The sequence below is a fragment of the Momordica charantia genome, assembly GCF_013281855.1.
Source record: "Momordica charantia cultivar OHB3-1 chromosome 9 unlocalized genomic scaffold, Mcharantia_2.0 BLBB01000009.1, whole genome shotgun sequence".
Lineage (NCBI taxonomy): Eukaryota > Viridiplantae > Streptophyta > Magnoliopsida > Cucurbitales > Cucurbitaceae > Momordica > Momordica charantia.
The window spans coordinates 30049343-30070588 of NW_028275167.1; the positions used below are offsets into that span (position 1 = coordinate 30049343).

The window sequence follows — 21246 nt, forward strand, 5'->3', positions numbered from 1 at the left end:
TGGCAAATGCAAATGGGGTAAAGCCATGATGTTGTTCACAATTGGACAATATTAACAAATGATTGTGACAAGCATATTCATTTTTTTTTTATTAATACAACATTTTGGAAATACGGTAATCTAACCTCTGGTCTCGAAGAAAAGAATACAGGTGACGCTTGAGCTAGACTTGTTGATAGATTTTGATTTTAATTTTACTATACTCACTCCCACTCTACATCTTTCCCTCTTTCCTCCACTCACATTACTCCAAGGAAAAAATATATATATATAATATGAAAAGGTAAGATATACTTTATTAAAGTTGGGTCACGGAATTTTGGAATTCCCTTTCTCATTTCGAAATAACATCATACAATATTTTAATTCACAACTTCGTGAAAAGGCATTCGAAGTTTTCCAAAACAAATGCTCTTTTCGGTAGAATTGGGAGAGGAAGAGTTAAAAGGAGATGTTTTTTAGAAAAATCTAACCACGTGCCATTGCAAAATTAAAGAATGAAATGAAAGGAGAAAAGGGAATTAATTAGTTTGTTTAGGATCAAAAATAGTTGGCGAAATGAAATGAAAGAGGGAAGATTATATTGGCTTCCAGCAAGCGAGAAGAAAAGGGCCCCTCCTCTCCATTGAGCCACTCTCAATCCAACCTCTAAATTAATCATGTGATTGTGAAAATATATGTTTCCAATTTCTACACTAGTTTTTGTAGGCACCACTCTGAGTAATGAGCTTGCAAAAGTCTGTATATTCCTAGACTCGAGGAAGAAACATGTATACAAACTAATTCTTCGTCATTTCAATTTTCTTTTTTTTATTATTACAACAAATATGGAGTGGTGGAGATTTGAACTTTTGCTCTCGACATAATAAAATTTATGTCTTTATCGTTGAGTATGCTCGTATTAACGTGACTTGTATATGGCATGTTTCAATGAGTCGTGTGGTGTAATGCAATTGGTTGTCTACTTTATGAATTTTATATTTTAATTTCAGGGATATGGAAAAAGCATTGGGTTAGGTTAGGCTTATTTGAAAAGAAATGGATGTGCTTTTGTTGGCTCACTCAGTGCCTTTACAGCACCATTCGTTACCATCTTTTCTGGTTATTTATTTATTTATTATTTTTGTAGATAGAGACTTTTTTTCCTTTTTCCTTTTTCTTTTTGGTATATATACCAAAGAATTTGACAGTTTTTGTGTAGGCCTCTTGTGGTGGAAACCTTTACAACATGAAAGGTAAGCTTTTTCCCCCTTTTCTTTTTTCATTTCTTTTAGTTTTCTTATTTGTTATTTTACACAATTCTCATGTATTTTGGGTCATCTACAAGTCAGGCTTACGCATTTTTTGGTCCACAAAAACTTATAATGATATTTGTGTTTGTTAATTATGGACATATTTGATAAAGTTTCACTTTCTTTCTTTTTTTTAATAAAATGTTTGATAGAGATATAAATTAAAAAGGTTGAAATATTTTGGTAATCCTCTCTTATTTCTCCTTTTCTGGAATTTTAAATTCGAAAAATGGGAGCTGTTTCAATTTTAATTCTAAAAACCATTTACTTTGGCATTTTAGTTTTGTTCACATTTTAAAAAGTCAAATATTATAAAATAGTAATATTGTTTATGTTTGCCTTTTTCAGATAATAATGAAACTAAAATTTTGTGTGTTTAAAATTTGTATGCAAATTGGAGAATATTTTTAATTGAGAAAGAAGTGATATGAAATGAAATAGTTATGAAAACATTCTTTTCGAAAATTTAAAAGAGTTATATTGTGTAAATTTGATCTTTTTTTTTCGTCAAAATGAACATGGTTTAGCGGTAATTGATATATATATCTCTCCAATTAAGATGTTGTGAGTTGAATCCTCCATCTCTATATGTTATATTAAAAATAAAAAATTGACATTTTTGATGTGTTTTTATGTTACATTTTGACTTTGACTTTGATTTATGCTATGATATGTTTTTTTTTAAATTAAAAAAGAGATATAAAATGAAAAGGTTTTATTTATAATTTTATTTTATCTTTTTTTTTAATCATCAAAAAGATATGTATACGTGTGGACATAAAAGGGTAAAAGAAAAAGTAGTTAAATCATACATTGGACTTCCCATGTCATACGTTTGAATTTTTATCATTTCACTTGAAATGGTAAAATTATTTTTTAAAAGAAATATTGTGATGTTTAAACGTTTAAAATGCCTATTTTAATTTTCAATTCTAAAAAGAAATAATTATAGGATTATTATTTATAGTACCAAAGGGATAAAGAATTAATTTTGGGAGTAGAGGTGAAATTGGGTACGCCTTTCAAATGTTTAGGAGTTAGCGTTTTTGTGATGCCGAAAATTAATTGCACATTATTAATTACAGCCCATGCATCGCGTTCTACGTCATTTTTAAATGGCACATTATTATTCTTTTAATGTTCAATTTGACTTTTTCAACTTCTTCATCATAAATTAAATTATGATCCAAGTTCTCGACCTCGATATTTGAAAACAGAGATATATATGAATATAATTCTATCGAAGAAAATGAAATGTTCAGACTCCACACACCCATAAATTTATTGTACTAAAAAAAATATCATTTCTATAGAGTAGTTTTACGATCTTTTACTTTTTTCGGAATAAATAAAAGCATAAATTTTGAATATTTTAATTTAATTCTCAAATCCTAACTATTTGATCATTTAAATTTTTTATAAACTTATATTTAATAATGAAAACAAGAACTTAATCAACTATCTAAGTTTGTTTTTTAATATAATCAAGTGTCTAAATTTGGTATGTAATAAATTAATTTGGGTGTCCATGTGATTCATATTGCTCCTAGTTTTTGCTGCTACAATTAGGGTCGGATCGTCGGCTCCTTTGACTATCTATCATATACACATAAATCGCTTTAAATATTCTCTTTTTTATTTTTAGTTACGATTGAATGACTGACTAAAATTAATTTTATAAGTTCAATTATTTTTAGTAAAATAAACACTTCAACTTTTAATCTCAAAGAAAGTATAGATTAAAAATTTTAGATGAAAGGTTAATGAACAAATTTTGGTCTTTATTAATAACAAAAGCCTGCTTACTTTTATATATATTTTTTAAGTTAAATATATCTAGAGGTTCTTCATCTGTTAGATAACTTTCTATTTGATTCTTAATGTATAGAAAATTCTATGAAAAAGAAAAATAACCATAATTAGTGATAAATATTTAAAGTTGAATAATCCTTTCGTTTTTAGTTTTTAGTTTTTACAACTTATATTTATACTCATAATTAATGTTTTTTATTTTTCAAATGACTGAATTATTGTTTTGGCGTAGGTAAATTTATGGAACTTAAAATTTATCTTATTCTACAAGTATAGTTATTCGAACTCGAGACAGCAACGACAACACACACCCTTAACACATTTAAAATAGATTTGATATATAAATCATTCAAACACTTGTAAATATTCTGACAAAAGTAAAAATATTCGGCCAAAAGCTAAGTCATTCTTAATAGTGTTCACAATTCTTTGAAAAAAATTTTGAATTCTTAAGCAAAGTTTAGAAGGAAGAAAAAACACAAGTTATAAAAATTACTTGTTTTAGTTTTCAAGTTGTATATTAGATTTTGAAAATATTTGTAGAAGTAGATAGGAAAAAAAAAGTGATGTTTACTAGTTTAATTTTGAAAAATAAAAAATAAAATTTATTTAATAACTATTCTATATTTATTTTCTATTTTTGAAAAAAAAAACGAAATAATTATAAAAGAAACTTGAATAGTTATTTATTTAGATTTTTCATGAGATAAAGATGACCACCACCCGCAGTAATTAATAAAATAACACCATCTTTGTCGGCAGCATAAAGTTTCACAATGAGAGAAGAAAAAAAACCTACGAGGGCAATAAATAACTAATTTAATTATCTAGCTGGTCTCCTTTACTCCTCTTTACTTCTCTCCCTTCAATAATAATAATAATAAATAATAATAATAATTACAATAATTACAACAACAGTAATTATTAATTACTAGGGGTTGTCTTTCCGGATTTTGGCAACCAAATATTTGTAGATCCTTCTCGTTAGAAAGGATGGCCCACCAAATCCAAAGGCGAAGGTTGGATTGATATTTAATTATCAATCCAAGGCATGGAGTGTTTGGTTCACTCTTTAATTAATGAGATTTTAACTGTAATTTAAGAAAGGCGAAATAAAGCATTATGGTAGTTGGTTGGGTGAGCTACCTACCTAAAACCTACCAAGGGTAGTTAAAACAACTTGTAATTGCAAAATATACTTCAAAATATTCTCATTTATCACTATTTTTCTTCTTTTTTTTTTACCCATGTAACTCCATAATTTAGTTGATAATAATCCAAAACCTCACAAATTCATCTCTTCCAAACACTATAAACCTTGTATTTGGAGAAACGAAAATGACTAAAGAGAGATTATATTTCCTACTAAAGTACTTCAAAAACCTACAAAACAGAATTAACACTCCGACGCTCTAATCAGTATACAATCTGATCTACATTCGAGATGGAATATATTTCGTATACCTTTAAAAGAGGTGGGACACTCTATTTAGGCGAGCTTCCGAAGGGCTTCGACAACCTAAGATCGAACTGTCTTGCTGGAAAATATGTTTGCCGTGTGTGCTCCCTGGATTACTCTTTAACCTCTCGGCTTGTGCCTATCGTAGGTCGACTGGAGTATAGAAAACGAAGTAGCTCAACTGAGAACACAAAGATGAGGAAATCTGACTCGATATAATTATTCTCTAAAGAGTTGTCTTCTTTCCGTTGATAGATAACTCCTGACGTTGAGATGTGGTGGTTGATAAATAGCATCCAATATTTATAATAGAGTATTTGGTAGAAATAAGTATAAACTAACCTAAATAGTCATGAATACAAAATAAATGATTAAAAATTTATTGTTATTATTTTTTTTTTATGGTTGATTGGAATGAGCGTGTGAATTCCACACAAGTGAAAAAGTAAGGAGTCAAATGAAGAAAGTTGACTGGAATTTTGTTCTTTGTTTTGTTTTATTTATTTATTTTTTCCTCCACTTCGAAAATCTGGAAAAAGAGGGTTTAATAACTTTCGCAGCATTCTTCTCTTCTCTTGGTGATGGAAAAGCATGTGAATTTTGCAAATTGGTGTCGCATGGGGATATGGGCTGTGGGGAGACATCAATTTATCAAATCTCAAAAATTAGATCTCCTCCCAACAACAACAACAGTGAAACAGCCCAAAAAAGTTGAAAAATAAAAATAAATAATTAAAAACAAAAACATCTGCCGTGTCAACGTCGGGATGCATCCTCCATCCTTCACACAATTTTAAGCGGTCACGATCGTGTCTCAAAAAAGTAATCAATCATCTATAGAAAGATTTTAAATATACACATCAACCAAAGTTATCTTATCCTTTATCACCTGCATTCTAATATTCAATTAGGAAATTTTGTGTCAAAGCTGTAAAACAAGTCTTCTTCACTATTTGTTTTTTTTCATCTCTCTCTCATGCAATAGGCCCAAATTTCTTTTAGTAGAATTATTGTACATCTTTATACCATATGAATAAACAACATATTTAAATTTGCAAGAGAATGTATTCGTAGTCAAAATTCACAAATTGGTTTTAGCACAAAGATACACAAATTGGAGTAATAAATAGCGTGATTTGAATTGGAGGAAAAATAAGATGAATTGGTTGTGGCGTTGTTTTTGTACAAAATTGTAATAAAGGCATTTGGAAGAATATGGAGAGAGAGAGAGAGAGAGAGAGAGAGAGAGAGAGAGAGAGAGAGAGAGGGATTGGGGGATTGGATTTTGGGGTAAATTAGAAAACAACTTGAATTTGAGTTTGATAGACAGACGTGCATGTGCAGCTGCTTCATTCGCGGCGTCAAGATATATTACATTTCGCTTTCTTTTCTCTATTTTCACTTTGTCCTCTACTGCTTCCAAATTCCTTCATTTCACTTTTTTTTTTTTTTTTATATACTAACAATATTATATTTTACATATTCAAGTTACAATAATTTTATGAAAATCTGAACTTTCGTAATATTGGACTATTAAATGAAAAAACACATAAGTAGTCTATTTCGACCTTTTTAAATGCGATGGAAAAACTAACCTTTTCATCGGTAGTGGGATCTCTCAACGGTCTTCAACCGATGGTGCTGCTGATATTTTTTTCGTTTTTTTCTTTCTTGTATTGACATTTCTCAACGTCGATAAAATCTTAATTTCAAATAGCGTAGGTTTGGATTTTTATTTTCAAATCACACAAAAAAAGCATCAAAATTAAAAATCGTGATTTTGCTCTTTGAATTTCTGATTAAAAAACTATATGTCAACACTTAAATTAATATGATAAATAAGTGTTTATAGCCAAGTTTGACCGGCGGGGTTGAATCAAACGATTTGAATTTGCGTACATATTTGATGGAGAATAATTTAAATATGCAAATAAAAGTTGGTGAAAATTAGACACAATGGTTGAAATTAAGAAAGAAAGGTGAAATTTTGTGGAAAATGACGAAAATAAAGAAAGAAAATTGAAGTCCAAGGAAGGAAAAATAAAGTATAGATAATATAATGGTTGGACTTTGGCTTTCAAAGAATTAACCAAAAAAATATTGAAATTCGAGACATAGTGCCGTAAATCTCGGTTGTGTTAAGCCTTGGATTATTAGTGAAGAATCTTTCTAATTTGGAAGTCGCTTTCCATGCAGATTTTATTTTCCTTAGAATTAATCATGATTTATTTCTTCTTTAATCTACCTAAGTCATCATCTAATTAATATAATATAATGTAGAAAATCTGTCCACGAAGCCAACGCTCGCACATGTGGGCAATTTCTACCATTACCCACGTGTGAAACCATTTTCCCCCATGATTTTTCTTACCAAATCTAATATTTTTTATTTTTGTTACAAGGATCTTTGATCAAATGAAGAAAATAATTGCAGTAATCAATGCACCTTATCTCTTAGTTGAAATATAAGACTTCTTTTATTTATATTTTCGGAATAAGTTGAAATTTTAGACTAGAAAGAAGACCAGCAGTTAGTCTAAAAACAGGATGTAAACATCAAGAAATGGATAGAAAGTTCTTGGTATGAACAAACTTCTGACATCTTCAAAATGGCTAATTTGACTCAAGACTCCATGTTTCAATTACTCTCTCTCCCTTTTGTCTCTCCTTGATGGATCCTAGTGTTTATTTGTAAAATTGCATTCTAAAACTAGTCCACAGTAGGATGAATTAGTTCATTTAGGTCTCTAAATTTCTTAATATAGACTCTTCCGTGGCTCTTTTAAGCTCGCAAATCTCAGTCGGATCTCTTTTTTAGATATGTTCGTTTGAGTTTATTGGATCTTGATACCATTCTAAACATGTTTAAATTATTCAATAGGTTGGGACAATGGAACCAAAATAAGAGACTCTATGTCCTAGGAAGAAAAAAAAAATTATAATATTGTTTTTTTATGAGGATTAGGATTTTTGGCCTCCCGTAAATAGAGCTATTTTGTTTAGGTTTTGTTTATTTGTGTATTGTCGCATATATTGTCGCATACATCATATGGACGGTCAGAGTAATGTTGGTGCACTGATTTCAGAGGCGTGGCAACAATGTTTGGCAGAGTTTCAGAGACGAGTTCTCAGGGGTTGTAGAGCAAAGTCAACCATCAATTCTCGCGGGTATTTTGTGAGGTTTTTAATTCTTGTTTCCTAAGATTCTATTGTTCTAGTTCAGGTGGCTTTTGTGGAGATCTCTAGATTGAGAGATTATTTGTCCTAATATTATAGTAGAACATCTTGTTGAGAAACACTAGACGTAGCTCATAGTTTGGGGGAATCACTATAAATTTCTCTCGTGTCGTTTACTGTGTTTTCCCTATATTTAGATATATAACATTTATGATTTTTTCCTTCTACCCATCAGCACTGGATTTATGTTTGCAACACCAAGTTAGCATTTTGAGTCTGGAAAAAATGGCAGAACATAGAACAGTCTTATTAAATTATGTTAAAGATATGATGGGATAAACTAACAGAAAAATATATAAAGAATCACACGTAAATAAACTTTATAAAGGCAAAAAAAAAGTGGAAAATTATTTGGTCGAGGGGGGATTGATTCAAGACAGCTAAAAGAATGTCATCACCCACGTGCTACGCAATATGTCTTTTTTTTTTTCAAATTTGATAAATAGGAGGGAGGGGGGTCAGCTCCTATTTGAATATGTTCAGATTGTACAGCAACTCTCAGTGGACCCTCTACCTAAAGAATATACATCAACTGTAAGTGGGCTCCTCCAAAATTATTTCATAACTTATTTTTCAAATCAAGTTAAAATCAAATTAATGCATACTTTGTTTTGTGGTGTAAAAAACCCATCAACCCTTCAAATTATCGATAGAACTTTTACACAAACTTGTCATCCTTCTGTGGGTTGTAGATTCAATCTCCTTCTTTTTATCTGTAACATAAGGCTCTAAAAAGAAGTACAAAATTATGTAACGTTGTTCTCTTTTCATATCTAAAATTGACGTATAATCTTAATGGAAAATGAGTGAAGGGGACAATTTGAAAGAAACAAAAGAATGAAGTAAAAAAAAAAAAAAAAGAGGTTTGGGGATGATGATGCTTGCTTGCACATGGCTATGGAAACCGGCTTGCCCCACTTGGATATCTCACTAGCAAAGCTCCAAAGCCACACGTTTTGGTCCCTGGAACCACCCTTTGATGCTTAGAAAACAAACCTCTTTTTTTTTTCTCCCTCTTTTTTTTACTGTTTGAAGACTCCCTTTTAGGCCCCAGCAGCTTAAAAAGTGTTGGTCTGTGGTGACGGTGGTTAATTAGTCTCTGTGAGGCAGCCCACTTCCAAATTTTCTATATATTGTCCCCTGCACTCCTCCAATCCCTCACTCCTCTGCCTCACATTCTATCTCCTTTTTGTTACTTCATTTCTTACTTCTTTTCTTCTGGTAATCATCTTGTCTCTCTCTTTTTCTCTCTCGCGTTTGCAATAATGTTCTGTTTGAAAATGGGTAAAAGAGAGATGGAAGATTTGCTGAGAGTTGAACTTCTCTTTTGCAGGAATGGCTTCTGTACTTTTATTTTTGGCGGGGTTTTATGCCATGGTTTCCTCTGCTGATGCCTATGCAGGAGGAGGGTGGACTAGCGCCCACGCTACGTTCTACGGTGGGAGTGATGCCTCTGGGACAATGGGTATGCACTGTTTTACTCATGAGCTCTTTGAGGACTTTCGACAAACAGTTGGCACACAATGTGAAATATGGCTGAACTTTTTTTGTGTTTGATGAAATTTTGCAGGTGGGGCTTGTGGGTATGGTAATTTATACAGTCAAGGCTATGGAACAAACACTGCTGCTCTGAGTACGGCTCTGTTCAATAATGGCTTGAGCTGCGGCTCTTGCTATGAGATTAGGTGCGCGAGTGACCCTAAATGGTGCCTGCCGGGTTCTATTGTGGTCACGGCCACCAATTTCTGCCCTCCAAACAATGCCCTTCCCAACAACAACGGAGGATGGTGCAACCCTCCTCTACAGCACTTTGATCTCTCCCAGCCCGTCTTCCAACACATTGCCCAATACAGAGCAGGAATTGTGCCCGTCGCCTACAGAAGGTAAGCCATCAAAACAGAGTTTTACAGGACAGGGGATTTCTTCCAGAGCCATTCAATTAACAAGTTTTTGTGGGGGTTTTTGTAGGGTACCCTGCGGGAGACGGGGAGGCATAAGGTTCACCATCAATGGCCATTCCTACTTCAACCTGGTGCTCATCACAAACGTTGGTGGTGCTGGTGATGTACACGCAGTTTCCATCAAAGGGTCAAGAACTGGCTGGCAAGCAATGTCAAGGAACTGGGGACAGAACTGGCAGAGCAACAGCTACCTCAACGGCCAGAGCCTCTCCTTCAAGGTCACCACCAGCGACGGGCGCACAGTCGTCTCCAACAACGTCGTCCCCGCCCGCTGGTCCTTCGGCCAGACTTACAGTGGTGCCCAATTCTGATTCATTACCCTCTTCTAGCAAAAATAAGTTCTATGATTAAGCAGAGTAAAACAAAAAATCTAGTGTGACCTTTTTTTCTCTTCCTCTTAAAGTATACTATTAGTAGATTATTAGATATATAGTATATACTATGTGAGTGTTTGGATCAAAAAATGAGGAACGGGCTTATTTTGGGAGGCTCTTTTTTATCGTTTTGATTCAAATCGCAACATTGAATGAGGGCTGGCTGTACTGGCTACTTATTTGGATTTTTTAACCTAACTTTTGCTGTAAAGCAGAAGTTGGCAGAGGTGGGCTTTAACCACCCGCCTGCATTTTAGTTACCATTGTGAGTTCATTGTGTTGTAATCATTAATCAGCTCTCTGCTGCGCTACTTTTATTTGTTGTATTATTGGTCACTGAAAGTGTAAATTTTCAGTTTCCTTCAGTAATGAAAAACGCAGACTTTACTTATTTTTGTTCTGTTCCTCTGTTTTTTAAGTATTAATGTTTTCAATCTCTTGTGGGGCTTCCTCTGTTATGCTTTCTCCATCAAATGCCCCAAAATATATTAAGGTTAAACTCATATTAAGCAAAAACCAATATCTCATATATCATTTGCTCTTTCTTATTTAATCATTTTTGTAAATTTGCTAAGTAAATGCCCCTTTTTAGGTCACTAAAATCTAAGCCCAATTATTTAAAGCCCAAGGCTGAATCTTTTGGCCATTTTTCATAAAGAGTGAGTAAATAGAGACTAATTTCCTATTATCATTCTAGCTCATCATCTTCATGGAGTTCAGTGGTTCATGGTCTTTGTACAGTTTAAAGCTTGAAGTGTTAATCCAAACATTTGTTAACAAGGGATTCATTATTTGTGGTTGGAAACACCACTCCTTATCAGTTATCATCACCAAAATTTTTCTGCAATGATGAAAAAAAGGTGTGGAACTGAAATAACCAAAACACGAAATCATGAAACGACTTGCCTTTATTCTTGACCTTCGACATTGTATCGAATGGACAAGTAGAGAAACATGCTGGATTTATTTTGGCCAACTGAACTGAAACAGAAAGTTAACTATAACTTGTATTTGTCTTTGAACTGCTATGTTGCTATGTTTATTTACAGCTCCATGTAAGCCGGAGAAAATGAAAGGGCAGTACCTTAGCTGCCAAAAAGACAGACAGAGATAAAGCAAAAAACAACTCCTTGAAACCTAATTTCATGGAGAGTAAGCACTGAGCCTCTTTTGCCTGGTCACAACCTCGAGAGGGTAGTTCTGAAATTGTGTGTACATTAGGCTATCGACTTCTTTCTGAAGGCTATAGTTGCTCAGTAAAGATGAATGTAGATCGAAATCATCCTCGAGCTGTCACGATCAACTTTTCCAGCATTGCTATAACTGTATGCAATACATAATGTTCAGTTAGTTGCTAGAAATGAAATATTGCTTTTGACAAAGCTGGAACCTAGCAGTCACTCAGTATTCAACTGGGGCACAGGAAAATAAGAAAGCAGAAGTAACAGACAGTTCAAATATCTTCTGTATAGATTTCTAACAGTAAAAGCAGGACATCGATTTTCTAAAATATGTGCTGTACTATTTGGCCAAGAATGTGAACTTTGATCCACAAAGATTCTAAATGAAAAGTGTTGGTTTTTTAATGCTCTGAGCAACAAAATCATCTTCACTTCATAGTTTTGTGATGACAAAAGCAGTTTTCAAAGGTAAACTTACTTAAGGATATAAGCGATCGTCTAACAATGAAACAGCACAAGGACCAGAAGATGAAGCCCAGTAGTTATGTTGGGTGGGGTCGTAATTCCCATTAACGTGATAATCTACTGGATTTACTGGCAGGTTCATCTCTGCTGCTGGTTGAAATCTCGGGTCATTAAAAAAATTGACATTATAAGACATGTAGGAATTTTGTCCTCCTAGCTGGGGCCTTAGAGGTTCTGTTCTGCTTAGTTCAGGGAGGACGGCATTTTCTTGTCCAGAATTTGAGATCTCTGGACTTCTACCCGTGCCGAAATACCCAGGGTAACTAGCAAAGGATGAACTTGCTGAGCACTCCACATCCCTAAAGAGAAAAAAAAGAAGTTAATATGTTGAATACTAGTTTTCGGTAAAATTATACGATCCAAGCTCATTCATACATCAATATCTATAATTGTCTAAATTTCGTGCATGTTCATAATTGTGTATTAAAGACGGTCTCCCACAACTTTCTATCTTCCACTTCCTTGTATTTGTTTCTAGTGTAATCACAGAACCATAGCTGATTATCTTGATGGAATAGAAAAAGAAACAAGTTCTTTTTAAGCAAAAATGAAGACTTCAAACTTACCTATGAGGAACAAAGTTTGGATCGTCGTGTAAAACCATGTTTTGACTATCACTGGGAATCCAAGAGAAGTGTTGGAGTTGTTGAAGTTGTTGCTCAACACTCATATTGAAAGGTAGATGCAGTCCATCCTGCATCTGCAATTGACACAATTTTACTACTTCAAAGTAATGAAAATATCTAGTTAAACTTAAGCTACCACAAAACCCAAATAATAAAGCCAATAGGTCCGAGCTTCAATTTATATTCTCGACACTCCCACCCATGCACTTGTAGCTTTCAAAATAAGTATGAGACCCAACAAATGACCTCCAATATAAATCGGAGAGGACATGAGCTTCATTACAAGATCTCCTACTCTGATGCTATTATTAAACACTATCACTAAATTCAAAAACTTGAGTTGATAAGTTGAGGTCCTTTTACCTGATTAGTGAACTCTAAGGGTACTGGAGGATGCTTCTGCTGATTTTCCTGCCAGAGTAAATAAAAAATTTGGAACAATTTCAAAATCCCAAATCCTTCTCACTTACCTCCAATAAAATTCAAGCATACACAACCTTAAACATAAAGTAATAATGTAGCAGAAAGAAAAAAAAAACAGGATATAAATTATATTGCTATGATTCAAAAGATTGCTCTCCCACATTTCAATCACAACAGAAAGGAAGTGATTGATACCTTGTGCGCTCGAATTTGATTAAGCGATTCTCTCAAGGAATCCTCCAGTTGGGTCAAATGATCCACGTTGTTTATTTTATCAGGATTGGCCCAATAGCTGCAGAGAAGAATCAAGAAATACAAAATTTGGGAACAGCAAAAAGTTGGCTTACATTACATAGGAAAAAGGAAAACTCTAACGAGATACAAAAAATTTGCCGCCATCAACCTTAATCTCTGATGTACATCCGAAAGTTGGGTCCGTAATAACTTCACTTGGCCAGCCAAATCCTGCCATTTACTGATCATAAGCAACATTTTCAAATAAATCGAACATACCAATAAAGCAAATCCCGAGGTGTACGCGTACCTCAATCGTTTGGCTGCTGAAACAAAACAAAAAAGCAAACCAAAAATATCAAGATCGTTGCGCAATTATGAACTCCATAATAGATGGAATATCTGAACCGACGCGTACCTTGCCCCAAGAAAATCTTGTATGTTAACGTCGTGGTCCAATTTCTTGAACGTTTTCCGTAACGCCTAGAAAACTCAAGGAGATCAGAAAATTTCGATTTCTGTAAAAGGGGGAAACAATCAATCGAAATGGATGGTGGGATTACTTACTTCAAGGCTTTCCAATTTCCTGATCCAATCAGTGAGAAGAGAACACAAGTAAGTCGCAAATAACGAATTCGATTAAAAGATAAAGAAAGGAAAGGAACTGATGTTTGAAGCGATTCTACCTTTTCGCCCTTTCCTGGGGAGTTTGTTGCGCAAACTTCGCGATTACCTCTTCAATGCTACGAAGAGAGGAAATTAGAATTAAGAATGTTCGAAACGAGTATGGGAGAAGAGAGGACATCGTGTAGCGTACCTGCGTTTTCCAGAAGAAAGGGCGGGCTTCCCAGTTGGCGAAAACATGAGAAGAATAATGTCAATATCACATAAGATTGATAACTCGGTAGCCTTCTTCATGATGCCGTTCTTTCTTTTGGCATACGTTGCTTGGCGGCCGTTGGTGTTCTCCAATCTCTTGATCTTCAGCTTTACCCTTCCCATTCTTCCCCAGCCAAAACCATCATCCTTCTCTTCCTCTTTAATCGCCTTTTCAATTACTCTCCACCACAGTTCCAAACCATCGTGCCTTCGTAATCGCCTTTTCTGTCCCAATTTTGCAGTTGCATTATATTGTAACAAACCCTAATTCTTGTTGTTGTTGTTGTTGTTCTTCTTCTTCTTCTTCTTCGGGAGAGGGGTCCGTTGGATTGGACGGAGGAAGAACAAGAAAACAAACACACACCATCACTTCCATTCTACTTGTAAATTACATCAGATCCGTTCGTTGCTGAGATGCATTAACCACATCTTAATTTGCGGTGCAAAATCAACCACCAGTTTCCACCACTAATTGTTGTATATGGTTACAAATAAATTGTTCCCACCGATAGTTGAGGAGTTTGCTTTCAGTTTCAGTTTCTGCATTCAAATTTTATCTGTGAAATTCTGTGTAATTCTTCATTTCCGAAGAAGCATTGTTTATTATTATTATTATTATTTTTTATTTTGAGCAACGAAGCATTATTATTTAACAGTGGAGAGTTTGGTGACGGATAAAAGGGATACATATGTGCGGTGAGCTTACGTTATACAATATTAGCTTATTGAAATGATGTTCACATGATGATAAGTGAACATTCTAACATAAAATAACTTTTATGTCAAATTAAATTAAATAACTTTTCTCTGGTTAGTATTACAACTTGTGGGGGTACGGAGTGTTTTCGAGCACGTAATCGCTTTGTCCTAAATACATAATTTAATCAATTGTACTATGTTTAAGTTGACTAATATCATTCACTTTCCAACATAAAAATAAAAATGATATAGTTTCAGTTTTGGTTATTTTTTGTCTTTGTATTTTAATTTTTATTGATTTTAGTACCTTTAAAAAGTTACTATTTAAATTTTTTTTATTTTTATCTCATTTTTTCAATTATAATTTTAGCATGATACCTTATCGAGAGATAAGAACGAATTGGATCGTACTTTATTCGTTAAATTTATTGAAATATAGTAATAAAAATTTATATTAAAATATTTTCATTGCGTATAAAATTTTACAAATAGTAAGGTTTTGGTTATTTTTTATAAGAGCATAAATTTTAAAATAGATATTTTAAGGGTATAAAGACTAAAATAAAAATTAAATTAATCTTTAAAAGATAATAGAGACTAGAATGAACAAATATTTAACCCTACGAATTATCTTCAAAATTGGATGCTTTTATTTGTGAGGAGAGTAAGTGACCTTGCTTTGGATGCTTTTATTTGTGAGGAGAGTAAGTGACCTTGCTTTTACCATCGTTACATATTTAACAACTCATCATATTTTAAAAAATTTTTATGTTTTTTCATTTATCTCTCTTAGTTATCAAATATTTAATAATGGTATGAACAATATGGTTGGGTGAGAAGATTATTTGTGATGCAATTTCTGGGAAGGTTTGTCATCAGTAATGGAAAAGTTGTACAAGTTCCTAAAGGGCCCAAGACCCATAGTTTGTTAAGGCCCATTGGCTACTATGAATCATATTAGTGGGCTGGTCCAACTAGGACTATAATAGGCTAATTCAAGCAGTTGGGTTGATCCAAGCTTAAGCCCACCTTGTTTTTGTTTTCATAAAAAATAGTCAATAATCTAATTTAGTCATAAATTAATGTAAAAGAACACATTTTTAATAAGGTATTAAAGAAATATAAACTTTGATTAAAATAGAAATCTGGTCCACCTTTCTTCCTCCTCCACAGGGAAAACTTCGGCCTCTGAAATGATAAGCAGACTCCAATTTCCTCCTCCATGCATCCTCCTCCTCTTTCCTCGGTCATCGCCTCCATCTCTTAAACCCTCGGGAAACCCTAATTTCAGAAGCCCTCGTTTCACCGTGACCATTAATACCCAATTTTCCGGCCATTCCGGCACCGCAACTTCCTCCGACTCCGGCATCCTATTCCGGGAGAAAATACTATACCTCGAGAATCACCTTCATGTCGATTCCCGGAAAGCCTTCCAGCAGAATCCCGATTCTCGTTCCGCTACTCTCTCCGCTCTCAAGTCCGTCGAGGTCTGTCTCTCCTCCATGGGACTCGAGCTCTCTGCAGTTGGCCGCGTCCTCGACATGTACCCTCAACTCCTCACCTCTGACCCGGAATACGATCTCTACCCCATCTTCGATTTCCTTCTTAATGAGGTCCGAATTCCGTTTCCCGACATTCGAAAATCCATAATTCGATGCCCTAGAATTCTCGTCTCTGATTTAGACCTTCAATTGCGACCTACGTTGCTTTTCTTGCGCAATTTGGGTTTCGTTGGATTGAATGCCATCACGTGCCAGACGACAATGCTACTGGTTTCGAGTATTGAGCATACGCTTCTGCCCAAGATTAAGTACCTCGAGAGCTTGGGATTCTCGCACAAGGATGTGGTTAATATGGTATTAAGGTCTCCGGGGTTGTTGACATATAGCATTCAAAACAATTTGGTACCGAAAGTGGATTATTTTTTAGGAGACATGAAGGGTGATTTACTGGAATTGAAAAGGTTTCCGCAGTATTTTTCGTTTAGTTTGGAGAGAAAAATTAAGCCTCGTCATCGTTTACTGGTTGAGCATGGATTGTCGCTTTCTTTGTCGAGAATGCTGAAGGTTAGTGATGGGGAGTTCACTGCAAGGGTAATAGAAATGCGATTGCAGTCGGCTACGGCAGATGGTTGAAGTGAGTAGCTTGCTTCTTGTAGATGCTTGTTAGTTTGTAGTTTGATTAATTTTGTAGTTTGTGGTTTCTCTGTATATGCCGGCAAAGCGTTCATATATATAAAAAAGGGTTCCCTTCGTTGGGGTGGGGGATATGCTACCTTTTCAATGTTACTCTCGATTGGTTAAAGCATATATAATCGACGCAATGGTTGCCATAAAAAAAAAAAAAGAGCAATTTTAGAATTGAGCCTGTCATTAAAACAAAGTATTTCACTCGGTCAGTAGTTTATTAGTTCTTTGGAATCAAGAAGTGAGTTTGGCAGGACTTGAAACATATAGCATATTCTAATTGCAGAAGATAATGACTTGGAACCTGTGCCTTGTTACAGTCGAAAACTATTGGAAATAATGGGTATTAGCAACTAGCAAGTCCCATAATTGATGTGTGGTTTTGGAGCTAAATTTATAGTGGTATTAGTAAGCTGTGAGCTGTGCGCATGGTTCATGTTGCCACTGCCAATTTATGTTCTCAGCTCCTTCTATGATGCGGATCTTGGAAGGTAATGCAATTTGGTTGTTTTCTATTTTGATTTTGGACTAAGAAGGGATATCCGAAATCCATTAATTTGCTGTTGGCTTTAGGACATCTTTTTGGTAGCAAAGCAATATAAAATTTTACTTTTGTTGCGGTGTATGATGCAAGATCTTGATTGGTTCCTACAGCATTCCTACATTTTTTTAAGTAATCGTCTAACTTCCTGTGGAATGTCGTCGAGCTCGCCACAGTTAACTAGTACTTGTGAATTGCAAGATTTTGTTATTTTAGAAGTATCATTTGGCATGGTGGTGACTCCCCATCGTAATTGGTCATTCAATCCTATTTTTTAACGATTCCAACCCATCTTATTTCATGACACTTCTGGACATCTTTTTCATGTTGGGGCTCACTATGTATATAGTATTTTCACTAGAGAGATAATATACTACAAAGCTGCAAGGATATCATATATACAAAATACAAATATTACACAATGACTGTACTCAAATAAGTAGCACGCATGGTTGTATGTAAATAACACATGAACTGCTGCATCATAATAGGCACTTTACTTATTTGATGCTTCTTATAATCTATCTGGAAACAGTGATTTAGTAGATGATGCTGCACCTGCAACAACAAAAATAAATGGAGCAATTGAACACGGTAAAAGTTTATCTTTATATTTCCTTCAGGTTCTGTTGTGTTTTTCATTTATTGTTCTTTTGTTCCTTGGAATGAAGTTTAACAAGTTTCAAACGGAAATTAATCAGGTGATTGTAGTCAAGCAGAGAGGGCGAATGAACAAAATTTGCATTGCCCCTGATATCTGTTATTGTACTAATACACTGGAACTGGAATTAAGCATAATTTTGTTGAAATGATGGATGAGCATTGCTGCTGAGGTTAGTTTATGTTGACAGTTCCATTTGTTTCAGCAGGGAGCTGTGATGGAAACGATCCTTGACAAGGCCAGGCATTTCACCATGCCCATCTGATAATGCAGCAATTTGGTTGGAGGGACTCACAAAGTTTGTTCCCATCTTGAGTGAGATCATCAGTCAGAACGTTTGCTGCTTAAACAGAGTATACGTAAGAGACCGAGACTCAAGCTTCTGCACCATAACCATTTGTTGATGCAATGCAGGGCTTAACTACAGAAATTTGCCGAGAGACAACTTGCAAGGTTGGCCCCATCGCAAAGATATCAGGAAGATTGCTGTTTAAGTAGAGATTAACTGGAAAACAGTCGGATGGTAATCAAATTATGCTTGATTCATTTCATCACCGAATGTAATTTCCCATGGATATTGTAAGAACTATCAACCTGTATATTATAATCCTTGGCTACTATTAGAAATTCATCAAAGAGAACACCCGGTTGTGTTATGCAAAAAGCTCAAACTTTAAGGAGAGGGAAAGGTGAACCCCCAAATCATAGGATATAGCAATGTCCGTCGCTGGCTTATTAATATGGTCCTCTGATCATCAGTTGGACTTGAAAATTTATTTCTGTTGGAAGAAAGTTAGTGTGGGAAAATGAAACTAGATTTTGTCCCACCAAAGTTAGAAATCTTCAAGAGATTTCCATAGCGAATGATGATTCGTTTTCTTGTTGAACCGTGAGCCGAACAACACGGTTTCTTGCTGCAGAGATGCACCACTGTCGCAGTCCAGATTTTGCAGGGTACGTTGTCCATTACAGGTTTTGAATGGTACGGTTTTAGGAGGCCTCGGGTCATCTCTGTTTCTCGGGAGACCAAAATGCAAATGCTAATTGGGGTCTGCAGTCGTCACCTCTGGACCCGTTACCCTCCCTTCCTACAATCAATTTGCTCAGACACAGAAAAACAAGACGAGAGGGATCTATTCCATTCTTTAATCATTCAACCTCGAAGGATGGGATGCGTTTTGATTTGAAATTCATGATGGTCTTCATTTATTTATTTCTCAATACATTATTTATAATATTGGTTGGTTGCCTTTAAGGCAGATCAGACTCGGAGGAGAGCGAATGTTCTGAAGAAGTTAAGTTGGTTATATAACTTATATTTATATTATACATGATCTGTCTGATTAAGGAGATTTTATATGATTAATCAAATAAATGATTTTGGTTTTGGTTTTGTTGTTAAATTCTAGCTTAGCTGGAACTGGATGTGTAGGCCAAAGAGAATTCATAGACAACGATATTATCTGTTATGAGACACCGATTTCAGAATCCACATGGTATGTATTTATGGTCGCGTCGTGTGTGAAGGAATTTTTGTTTGTCCTTGTGCTTTACGACAATCTTAACTGACCAATGTGCTTCGATGTTCATGTCCACCTTAAAATCATGTTATCAGACCACCTCAATCTTTTCATATTGTTTCATTTCAACCTCTCTTTACTCTCTCTCTCTCTTCTTCACTGTTCACACAACATGAAGCATTATAGGAAGTTCTTTTCTCTTTTTTGTTTCTAATTCCAACAAACAGATATCTTTGTTTGTTCGCCTCAATTACTTTTAACATAAAAACCATGGAAAAGTGAGAGATCTTTTGTATGATATGCTTTCATATGTTGGTATTTGCAAATCCCAACATAAAGATTCATCTTTGTTTGTTCTCTGCATCGAAGGGTACCCTTCGCCAATACCTTTAGTTTCTATTCCGTATCCTTCCAAGGGAGCAAACCCAACAGAATCTTTCGGCTCAGCCCTACCATTTATATTGTGGGCCATTTCTTACCAAATTCTTTTATTACATAGTCTTCATTCTCAAGCTCTCCTAGCTACCCTTTGCTCCTTTGTTGGGCATTTAGGGTTGAGAGAACGTTAGTTGGCACTGCACTGCCAATGGGGTTCCCTTTCTTTTTTTTTTTAATTTTCTTTTGGTTTTTCTGTCAACATTATATATAGCAATATTTTGAATAACATTTCTCAGATAACCCAGTTGGATTTACTGTAATTACTTTGTTTTGGAGAACGTGTATCGAACTTGATGGAAAATTCCAAAGTTTCACTACTAAAAGTCACAAGATTTGGCCGATAGTTTTGGTTCTTGTTGTTCATCATGAAAAGGAAAAAAAGAGAGAGAGAGGAAAATAAGCTAATAAAGAGGACAAAGAGTTGCACAAGTGGATGGGAAGGGGATCCTAAGTTTGCTTGTTCAGGTAAGCTGTCAAAAATCACAATAATTCTGCTATTAGGAAGCAGTCAGTGGCTCAGTCCTTAGGGCAAGAAATGCCGCACGTGGGATTGGCAGAGGAAAGAAACAAATGCGAAAAATTTAACCCAAAAAAATTTTGGTTTTTTTTTTTTGGGTGCAGACCATAGCAGACCATAAAGGAAGAACTTAACAATGGGGGGGAAATTTAGGCGTTGAGCAATACTGTTACACGCAGTTTTACTTGTCAACATTGCCCTCATCTTCTGCTTCCCTCGCTTCTTCTCACTGTCCTTTGTCTGATTACACACTCCACGAAAAAGGAAAAAGAACACCCTTTTTCAAATCATTGTTACTTTTAGCTTATATTATATTTAATCAATGTCACATTTTTGTGGTTATCTCACAGTACATAGTTAACATGGGCAGCTTTATTTTGATATATTAATTGAAAGCATAGACTATTACAACTCTCTTCTTACCTTTTATGGTTTATTCCTTCTGTTTCTTTGATGTGGTGAAGATGATGGAAAATATAATTTATTTCTACCCATTTAAATGAAATTGATGAACTATATATATCATTAGATTCCAAAACAAAGTGTTGAACACATCTACTATAGTTTCAAAGAAATGGGTTGGATTTTCTTTGGCTTGTTGTCAAATAAAAGGAAACTGCCAAGGGGAGTAGATTAGAAGGGCGTTTTTGGTGGCTCTAAAACAGGGAAACGTTGAAGATT

At 34.6% G+C, this 21246-nt stretch overlaps 3 protein-coding genes across 6 annotated transcripts; 2 read left to right on the top strand and 1 right to left on the bottom strand.

Moving 5' to 3' along the window:
* Window positions 1-8862: 8862 nt before the first annotated feature.
* LOC111019229 (expansin-A1) lies at window positions 8863-10526 on the top strand. The gene is made up of 4 exons (XM_022295578.2): window positions 8863-9021; window positions 9134-9265; window positions 9371-9683; window positions 9769-10526. Exons 2-4 carry the CDS (start codon window positions 9136-9138, stop codon window positions 10070-10072), a joined length of 747 nt encoding a protein of 248 aa, XP_022151270.1. The 5' UTR covers window positions 8863-9021; window positions 9134-9135; the 3' UTR covers window positions 10073-10526.
* Window positions 10527-11117: 591 nt separating this feature from the next.
* LOC111019221 (agamous-like MADS-box protein AGL30) lies at window positions 11118-14549 on the bottom strand. Of its 2 annotated transcripts, none has more exons than XM_022295561.2 (11): window positions 13942-14549; window positions 13811-13867; window positions 13692-13710; window positions 13543-13607; window positions 13435-13447; window positions 13294-13355; window positions 13086-13182; window positions 12831-12878; window positions 12408-12541; window positions 11795-12140; window positions 11118-11458 (listed from the first exon to the last, which is right to left on the bottom strand). In XM_022295561.2, exons 1-10 carry the CDS (start codon window positions 14124-14126, stop codon window positions 11795-11797), a joined length of 1026 nt encoding a protein of 341 aa, XP_022151253.1. In that variant the 5' UTR covers window positions 14127-14549; the 3' UTR covers window positions 11118-11458. The 2 variants fall into 2 exon arrangements, with proteins under 2 accessions (XP_022151253.1, XP_022151252.1); XM_022295560.2 differs by having other exon boundaries at window positions 13435-13450; window positions 13942-14548.
* A 1282-nt stretch (window positions 14550-15831) lies between these two features.
* Window positions 15832-19477, top strand: EMB93 (Mitochondrial transcription termination factor family protein). Of its 3 annotated transcripts, none has more exons than XM_022295517.2 (3): window positions 15832-16838; window positions 17965-18023; window positions 18131-19477. In XM_022295517.2, exon 1 carries the CDS (start codon window positions 15896-15898, stop codon window positions 16835-16837), a length of 942 nt encoding a protein of 313 aa, XP_022151209.1. In that variant the 5' UTR covers window positions 15832-15895; the 3' UTR covers window position 16838; window positions 17965-18023; window positions 18131-19477. The 3 variants fall into 3 exon arrangements, with proteins under 3 accessions (XP_022151209.1, XP_022151210.1, XP_022151208.1); XM_022295518.2 differs by having other exon boundaries at window positions 18296-19477; XM_022295516.2 differs by having other exon boundaries at window positions 18299-19477.
* The last annotated feature ends 1769 nt before the right edge of the window (window positions 19478-21246 follow it).

Coding starts and splice junctions, on each gene's coding strand:
- EMB93 (XM_022295517.2), top strand. CDS start 15,896: ATGATAAGCAGACTCCAATTTCCTCCTCCATGCATCCTCCTCCTCTTT.
- LOC111019221 (XM_022295560.2), bottom strand. CDS start 14,126: ATGGGAAGGGTAAAGCTGAAGATCAAGAGATTGGAGAACACCAACGGC. Junction 13,868..13,941: donor CTTTCTTCTGGAAAACGCAG/GTACGCTACACG, acceptor CTCTCTTCGTAG/CATTGAAGAGGTAATCGCGA. Junction 13,183..13,293: donor GATGTACATCAGAGATTAAG/GTTGATGGCGGC, acceptor TCTTCTCTGCAG/CTATTGGGCCAATCCTGATA.
- LOC111019229 (XM_022295578.2), top strand. CDS start 9,136: ATGGCTTCTGTACTTTTATTTTTGGCGGGGTTTTATGCCATGGTTTCC. Junction 9,266..9,370: donor TGATGCCTCTGGGACAATGG/GTATGCACTGTT, acceptor GAAATTTTGCAG/GTGGGGCTTGTGGGTATGGT. Junction 9,684..9,768: donor GTGCCCGTCGCCTACAGAAG/GTAAGCCATCAA, acceptor GGGTTTTTGTAG/GGTACCCTGCGGGAGACGGG.